The sequence below is a fragment of the Mustela erminea genome, chromosome 21 (assembly GCF_009829155.1).
Source record: "Mustela erminea isolate mMusErm1 chromosome 21, mMusErm1.Pri, whole genome shotgun sequence".
Taxonomy (NCBI): Eukaryota; Metazoa; Chordata; class Mammalia; order Carnivora; family Mustelidae; genus Mustela; species Mustela erminea.
Window position 1 is genome coordinate 26792801 of NC_045634.1, and position 9186 is coordinate 26801986.

The 9186-nt window shown below is 49.8% G+C and overlaps 1 protein-coding gene across 3 annotated transcripts in view; it reads right to left on the reverse strand.

Annotated features, from left to right (window-relative positions):
* WWC2 (WW and C2 domain containing 2) overlaps positions 1-5645 on the reverse strand; it is a 203334-nt gene extending 197689 nt beyond the window's left edge. The window contains exon 1 of one of the 3 annotated variants that reach the window (XM_032329219.1): positions 4681-4761. Coding sequence is in view for 2 of the 3 variants with exons in the window: in XM_032329216.1 (XP_032185107.1) it covers positions 5151-5281 (131 nt within the window). In the remaining variant the exon portion in view is untranslated. Of the gene's footprint in view, positions 1-4680; positions 4762-5150 lie in introns of those variants that run through there. The other 2 variants (XM_032329216.1, XM_032329217.1) reach the window with 2 other exon arrangements.
* Positions 5646-9186: the final 3541 nt, after the last annotated feature.

Here is a 9186-nt window from a genome sequence, read left to right on the forward strand (position 1 = left end):
AAATGTAAAAGAAAAGAAACAAAAAAATTAGTCCAGAATTCTACTAAGAAATCGGGTCAACCAATTTTAATCAAGTTCATAGCCTTGAACTTGACAGCCTACACAGACTGCAGACTCAGGTCCCGTTTCCTATCACTTCAAGGACTCCCACAGCAGCAAAAGGAAGCTGGCCACACCCCTCTTTCATGGCAGCATCTTTCTCCCACTGACCATTTCCTCAAGAAAAGCAAGCCCATGCCATTTACAAGGCAACATCTCCCAGTCCCACAGTCGGATCTCCTCAGGCACTTCCCAGTGCACTGGGGCTTCCCTACAGGAGACTTAAATACTAGCTTGCTACAAGGCCACAGCCATAAGGGTTGACTCGCAATTCAGTGATTTGCAGCTATTAAAAAAAAAATTTACTTATTTATAAATAATAGTCTTTCCTAAAAAAGCAAGTGGTGCCCTAAGTCTTCCAACAAATTACACTGCTAAGGACTATTAAAGTCCTGGAAGAAATCTCAGTCATATACTAAGCAACCATTGCTCCCTCCTGCAAACACTATAGCACACTGTGTTGAAAACATGAAATACTTCTTTGGGAATTTTTTGGAAGACAACACAGTTGAGTTTAAATTAGTGCTTCCCAGAGTGATTTAAAAAACAAAACAAAACAAAAAAACCCTTTCTTTAACAACCTCTCCACACCTCAAAAACCGTAATCACTCAAATAATTCACAGTAAATAACCACTTGGCACCCAGACTCTGCCGGCAGGAGAGGAAAGGATTTCTGGCAAACTATGACAACGACAGTCGTGATTAGGACTATAAGGGCGGACTTTTGTTTTCTTTGCTCTCATGTAATTCCCATCTTTATACTATTAGTCAAAATGTAGCAGCTTAATTCTCTCATTATTTTTAATTTAACTGGAAAATCAATTGTCTCTGGTTGGTGGTGGTTATGGGCATATTTTTCGAAAGCCTTAACAATAAGGAACTGGAAGAGAGTGGCTCAACAAGCATTCTTTCATTAATTTAACAACTTTCTTCATTAATGGACCTAACCGACATTCACTTAACATCTACCGTCTACAAATGACGCAGAAAGCAGTAATAAGCAATTAGGTCTCTTGAGGAATTCACACTCTAGCAGTAGGTTTAGCAAAATTACTTGCTTTGACTTTGAAGGAAAGACAATACAGAGATCCTCAGATCCTAATCACATGCCATAAAAAGAGCCAAGAGTTAGCTCAGCCATCAAGGATAGCCAACTAACATCCTCTTCCTCCTGTCACCGTCCCCACCCAACGCCAGAACCTCTGCCCTTCAATCAGAAAGCACACGGGTCACTCAATATCTAATGCTAGCCATAAACCAAAGATTAGGTCTATCGGCAAGTTTTTGTGTGGTGGTAAATCTTTTACGTTCACCTAGACAAAATTATTGTATCTCAGGATAACATTCAATCCAAGGACAGAAAATGAGCAAAATTCTACTGAGAATTTGTACAACTACTCACCCAGGCTCTGAGGCCTGCCCGCCTTAGCCACTTATTCCTGAGGCAATGAATCCAAACCCACCTTTCTGTCCTATGTTGAATGGAGGGGGTGTTTTTTAAGCACCACACCATTTGGCCATGATCTATGGGCCACCATAAACGCCAGCTGGTGTGGTCAAAGGCTGTCCATGGTGGGCAAAGGAAGAGGTGAGGGAGGAAGCGGACCTCCAAAATAACAGTTAACCCACCCGGGTGGGGGGGAATGGGAGGCAAGGAATCATAGACGGGGAGATGTCCTCAGAACTGGTAAGGGAGGAGGAGGAGGGCAAAGTCGAGCCCATCGTAGTAAAATTGTTCCTACTCAGGAACGAGACAGAGCCCTTAACTCTTCTCCAAGGAGAACTTCCAATGTGCCCAAGAGTACACTGGATTTCCAAGTTCTACCTGGCCCTGCGCTGTTTTTCTGTGGGGTCAACCTGGTGGGCCTCCATCCCTACTCCCAAGGCATTCAAGACCCAGATCCGACCTGTGGCTAACTGCAGGATCTAAGAATCACAAAAAGTTAACAGGAACCTTTGAAGACCAATAAAGACCAGCCAATCGGCTTGAAAAATCAACACCAGGCAAAGAGGTTCTACTCCATCCAAATACCCCCGAGCATGTCCAGGTGTTCCAGCCGTCTACAGGAATGACACAGGAGTCTAGAGTCAAACTACCTGACTTCAAATCTCGGCCAACTTTTAACAGCAATGGCAATGTCTCTGTGATTCCATTTCCTCATCTGTAACTGGAAGATAATAATAGCACCAAGTCAGAAGACTAATGAGAGAAGAGAAAGATTACAGGTAAGAAGCTTAGCCCAATGACCGCCACACGGTAAACACCACATAAATAGGTGCCAGTACATCCACCACTTCCAAGGGTCACCCGAACTACCTCTCAGTTCCTGCAGTGAAATGACACCATCACCACTACTATTTGGCTGGGCCCTCATTGTGGACCCCTAACCGTCCCTATGAAGTACGTGGAATTAGCTTTATCTCAGAGTTGAAAATGAAGGTTTCGAGGGACTCAAAACCTACTCAGTTAATAAGTGGTGGAGCGAGAAAAGCTTTAATCACGTCCCAGAAAAGTTTGCATTATTTCATCTACCTCCAAAAGCTCAGAAATAAGTTAACACTTCAGTATTCTAAAACCACTACTTATTGAACAAAATTATGTTCTTGTAAAAGCCTCCAGCCCTTCCCCGACCCTGCCACTAAAACTGCGTGTGTATCTATATAGTCAGAAATACTCCACCAATTCTGATAGACTTCCAGGATTTTTCTTAACATAATGGGGAAATCATCATGACCATTTTAATTAATTGACGTTAAAAGTTCAAAAGTACTGCATTCAGTACTTATATCAAGTTTATCAAGACACTTTTCCTCCAGGATTTGTAACCTGATCCTGTAGAAGAATCGGCACACTCCAATTGGCCTGCGTAACATACTCTTTTCCATATGGTTGGTAAGCGTCTAACAAAATTGACTAGAGTTCATAATTCCTCCAAATATCCTCTCACATAATTTAGCAAGACTTATAGTCACTTTACTGCCCTGGAAGAAAACACAAATTTAAACTAAGTATGTCAGCAATGACCCTGGATCTCACAGAATTTTTTAAAACTCATAGTGAGATCCAGAAATGTGTATAACCGAATTCCTATTTCCAAATACTTAAAGATCTAACCGCTTCAAAAGAAAACTTGAATAATAGCAAGTCATCTTAGTCAAAACTGTTCATCCAAATAAATGAATTGGTTACCCAGTTTCCTGAAAACAGAGTTCTTGATAATTGTTAATCCATTAACAGTTTAAAATAAAAGGCATGCTTAACTTGTTTAATTAGTAGTGCTATGGACAAGCAAAGTCCTATCTCACTTTCTATTTGCTTTAACAGGCATTACATATTCTTATAATCCTTGTTAGTAAATACAAATGAGACGATATAATTGAACATGCAAAATGAAGACAATCTGAAATGCCTAAAAATGTCAAGAATTCACCGCAATTTCAAGAACCTGAAACTCCAAGTATGAGAGAGCAGAATTACCACATAACTGTAAAAGTCAAATATTTATACAGGTGCCTTAGAAGTCACTGCTGGGTGCACACCATCATCACTGACATTTAGTATCTGTTAAACAGTTTCAAGTGCAAGGGCATAAGTCAAATAACTGACCCAGAGCGTGAAGTTTATGACAACAAGTAATGTGTCTGGAGAAACTGTGAAGGTGTGATGCTTGCGATAACTTTCATCAGGCCAGCAACAGGCAGCCAGGCTGTGGTGAGAGAGAACCTCAGCACAGGTGCCTTTTCTCATTTCAAAAAGGAAACCTAAACTGATACCTTCATGGATAATTTAATAAGGATTGTTCCATAAATTTATAATGTCATTTATGACTTTCTTAGAATTACTCTTTAACAGCTTTCAAAAAACAATATTCTTAAGATAAAAGTTAACTGAGAACACAAAGTACAAAACTATTTCAACTTCAAATTAAGAAAAGGGGTAAAAAAAAGCACCTAAAAGGTTATACATCCCTAATTTACAATTAGGGACACCTCCTTAACGGCCACTTTACAAATTTACAATTAGGAATATCTCCTATTATTCTTACAAGAAGTCCAACTTTCAAGAAGTTTTCCTTTTAAGGGTAACGACACCGATGGGATAGAGGACCAACTTTTGTGAACATTCAGGAAAAATTCAGCCCCTCAACTTCTTAAATGATGACTTGATCTCCAAGCAGGACTAGAAAGTGTGTGTTGAAAACTCCAAGAAACCATGCTAAGCTCGTGTCTGTTTCCATGTTCACTGCACTTCTTTCTTCAAAACAGCATTTGCCTTTCCAAGCTCTAGGACTCAGTTCAAGTTTTCAGGTGAAGACTTAACAATAAGCAGTAAACCAAACCTTCCCCCCACCTCCCGCCCAAGAAAAGTGTTTCTAAACCCCGAGGGGCAAATCTAACAACATCCACAGCTAAGGCCCAGCGAGGAAGGGCGCCTGGAACCCCCCCGTCCATGCCCAGGTCCTCCCGCCTGACCCGGGGCGCGCCCCGTCAAGAACTTGCAGTCAAGGCTGGCAGCCAAGGACGGTCAGAGAGAGAGAGAGAGAGATGCCACAGGTGGCCGGGGTCGGCTGGTTCCCCACCTTACACTTAGGCCTTCTCCGGGAGGCTCCCGGCCCGTCCCCGCCTCCCAAAGGCCGAAGCAACCCGCCAGCTCCAGTTTGGCCCACTTCAGGCGGAGACGAGCTCGCGGCAGAGCTCAGGTGGCTCCTCGGGGTCCGTTAACGGGGCACCAAGTGCCAGCTCGGGGCGCCAATTCCACCCTTCCCTCCCGGCCGGGAGTGTCTGAAGGTCCCAGGGGGCGTCGGGAAGGGAGCGGGCAAAGAGGCCCTGGAAGGGGCGGCTCCAACCGAGCCCCTCCGGGGCTCCTCACCGGCTGATGGTCCCGAACCTCCTTGCCGAGACCCCTCCCGGCACCCCGGGGTCGACGACGCCCCACGCCCCACGCCCCCCGCGCCGCGGGCGCCGCCGATCGGCCGAATCTCCCGGACAACAGCCGCCGCCGCGCTTCTGAGGCGGGTCCCGGCGCCCACCCCGCGGCCCGGCCGCCCACCTGTCCCGGGGGTCGATCCAGCTGGTCCTCCTGGTGTTGTGGTCGATGTAGAAGACCTTGCCGTCGTAGTCCCTGGCCTCCTCCCAGCCCCGGGGTAGCGGCAGCTGCCCGCTCCCGGCCCTCCTAGGCATGGTCGGCGGCCTCGCCGGCGAGCGGCGCCTCCATAGGGACCGGGCGCGGGACGCGGCGGGAACGCGACTGCCCGGCCCGGCCGCCGCACCCGACGCGGGCGCCGGCGAGGGGCTGCGGGGCGCGGGGCGCGGCGGGGCCACGCGTGGGGGGCGCCTCAGGAAACCCTGCTCTCGGCCCCGCCGGGGATCAGTCCACCATGTCTGCGTCGGAGCTGGCGAGCGAACCCTCCTCCACCTCCTCCTCCTCCTCCTCGCGGCTGCAGCCGCTGCCTCCGCCTCTTCCTCCTCCTCCTCCCCGTCCCCCTGTGGCCGCCGAGGGTCGCGGCGCCCAGGCTGCCCGAGCCGCCGCCGTCTGGGCTCGGATCCGGGAAGCTCGGCGGAGCGGCGGCCGCGGCGGCGACGGGCCTCCTCATTTGCGTGCGATTAGCATGCGCCCCGCCCCGGGCCCGCCCCCGCCCGCCCCTCCCCTCGCCGGGCTCATCTGCATGCACATTCCTCGCCGCCACATTCCAGGGCTTAACCCTGCAGCTCCCGGGGCCCGCTGCCTGAGCAGGGGCGCAGAGCCGAGCCGGAGTCCCGGCCCGGGGCGGGGGCGGAGGAGGGGAGCCGAGGGCCCAGGTGGGTGGGAGGAGGGCGAAGGAATGCACCGTTGGCTCCCTCCCCTTGACCCCAAATAGCTCCCTGCGGCGGAACGCCTCGGGTTTTTCGAGTTTCGGGACGGGAAGGAGCTGGAGAGCGCTCCGCAACCTTCCCAACTTCTTGCCGACTTCTAGGGAAACCACAAGACTTGCGAGAGGAAAGGGGTGGGGGAAGCTCTCTTCGGAAGAAAAAGTCCCAGCAAACAGCGAGGGCACAAAGGCTCCCCGCAAGCCGCGCCCTGGGCGACTTGGGAACCCGAGGGCGGTTCGGAGCGGTGGGAAAGTGTGAAAAGCACGGAAAGCGCTTAGAAGCGTGTCCGTGGCGTGTCCGGGGCGGTGTCGCCCCCGGGGCCTCTGCAGAGCGCCCGGCCCTCCATGACCTCAGCCCGGAGGCCACGGGCCTCGCGGCGGAAAGCGAAGGCGGGTCCAGCGGTCCCAGAGCGCCGAGACACGCCTGCCCCAGTCGCCTGCGGGGGAAACTCCAGCCTGACCCTGGGCAGCTACTGCTCCCCCGCCACCCTAGCTCCGCCCGCCACGCGGGCCACGGACTAGAAGGCGCCCAAGCCTCCCGCCGGGTCTGGCCGCTCCCCCCGGGGTCCCAGGCCGGCCATCGGGGACCTTCTGCCGCTGGCCTCCGTTGTCGGGGTTTAGGACAGCTGGACATGGACTAATCCTGAAACCAGTCCCTTCCGCCCAGCGCCCGCCGGGGGAAGTTCCCCCACCCCGAACCCTGCTGTGGCCAAGAAGGTGTGGGCGACCACGCTGGAGGGATCCCCTTGCGGCCCAGAGGCCAGGCTTTCCTAGAACCTGGACTGCGTCTTAAATGGAATGTGGCTCTTCCCTTAGCCCACAAACATTTCTTATTCATCCCCAAGTGCTTCCTGGTGGACACTGAGGAGGGGCTGGACGTTGGGCTCCGGGTAGGACAGCGCCCTGAGCAGTAGGACTGGCAGTGCTGGACGCAGACCATTCAGTGCCCCCAGCCCCTTGTCTGGGAGGGCGCCTCCCAGTCCCAAAACGCCTCTCCAGGCTGGTCTACACCGTCCCCCACCCATATTCTTCTGGGTTACTAGCAGCTTCTTTTAAAGTAAAATGCCAAATGCCGGCAGAAGGTCCCCAGCTCAGCCATTCACCTTTTGGTGTGAATTCGCTTAATCTTGCTGGCTAGTGCATAATGACTTCCCCCACCTTGTGCAGGACACAGGGATTTTCAGAGGGTTTGGAACAAAGTCGTTTCTCTGCCTGGATTCACAGACCCGCATTTCATACCCAAGCCATCAGGGCATCTGCGGTCAATCTCAAAGCTGGAGTGGGGAAGGGCTTGGCTTGGAACAGTTCATGGCAGGGACCCGACTTGCCTTCTTGGGTGAGAGTCTTAGAAGTTGTATTTGCACTTAGAGTAGTCTGCTGCAAGGCAGAAACTTCAACCAGAAACTCTGGGGAGTTCAGTCCTCCGGAGGAACAAACCAGAGGGAGCAGGAGGTGAAGAAGGCACTCACCCAAGGAATTCACTTACTTTGTCCTTCTGGGTCTTCAACCCCCCTCCACCCCCACAGCTAAGCCTGTCCTTAGCAAAGAGCACTCTCCATCTCCAGGTTCCTTGTTCTGCCCCACTCCATTCATCAAGAGGTAATCACACACGCAACCACAGGGCAACCTTCTCCAGTTCCCAGGGAGATGTGACATATGACATCCTAGTGGGTGTAGGACTGGCATGCTGTGAAAAAATAGGACTGAATGCTGTGAAAAAAAACTAATCTCTCACACCAGTAAGGTGAGAAGGTGAAGGTGCTTTGTTTTGAACTGCTTTAAACTGGCTCGCTTGCATGGCCAAAATTTATATCATAGTGAACTAATTAATAACATCATTTAGGGACGCCTGGGGGGTTCAGTTGGTTAAGCGGCTACCTTGGGTTCAGGTCATGATCCCAAAGTCCTGGGATCCAGCCCTGCTCAGTGGGGAGTCTGCTTGTCCCTCTCCCTCTCCGTCTGCCACTTACCGGGCTTGTGCTCTCTCTCTCTCTCTCTCACTCCCTCTCTCTCTCTCTTTCAAATAAATAAATAAATAAAATTTAAAAACAAAACAAAAGCCCCATCATTCATCAACCCAGCCAAACCATTCGGGTTTCAGCCCTTCTTCCAGGCGCCCCACCCACCCATTAGAAAACATATGAAAATGTCCGCGTCCTACTATTAAAACAAACAAACAAACAAACAAACAAACACTAACTTTGCTGTTGCCATAATTTAATTTGTTTCACTGGGTTGAATTACTACAAAATACTTCTTGATACAATTTCAAAGTTGATAGGCTTTCAGATAAATATTTTCCCCCAAACTCCTAACACCGATGGGGGGGGGGGGTCCAACATAGCGCATACCATAGTAAATGACATTTATTGTTCCATAAATCCTGGAACTTCAAAAAGGGATGCTGAACAGATAAACAAAACTCTAAAGCCACGAAGAGACAAGCTCGCTTCTTCTCTCCCACTGGTTGGCACAGGAAACATTTGGCCACACAAAAGCAGTTAAGATGACAAGCCAGTCACTGCTTTACAGATTCTGTGTCTTGATCAGGTTTGAACTCGGCTGTTCTGAGTTCACGCACTTACATACCAACATCTTTCCAGAGAATTCCTAGTGGTTAAGACAATGAAATTTTACCTGATCGATATTCACGTCCATAAAAATAATAGAAGTGTAAAGATTATCCCTATTTGGTAAATGGATACATTTAGATTTCATTTAGCTCTAGTTGATTATTGGCAAAGAAAGACGGTGTGGTCTGCTGTCCTGGATGGCTGATTTCCCCAGCTGAAGGAGCCCTGCCCTAGCCACTGAAGGGTCTGTTCTCTGGAATTCATTTCTCTTTTCTCCTGGCTTTACATTCTTTCTGGTACTAATAGTCTAAGGGGATGAAAGGGCTTTGAGCAAAACCCACACTGTCAATGGTCCGAATACTGCGGGGGTGAGGGGGACGTAGGTAAATCAGTGATATGTAAAATGAAGTATAGAGGGTGCAAATTATTTCAAAAGGTAATTACTTATGTCAACCCAAATTGAAAATATATATGCGGGGGGCCTATGCGGCTCCGCCTTCGGCTCAGGTTGTGATGCCAGAGTCCTGGAGTCCTGAGATCAAGCCGCATCAGACTCTCTGCTCAGCGGGGAGCCCGCTTCTCCCTCTCCCCTCTCCCACTCCCCCTGCTTGCGCTCCCTCTCTTGCTGTGTCTCACTCTGTCAAATAAGTAAAATCTTTAAAAA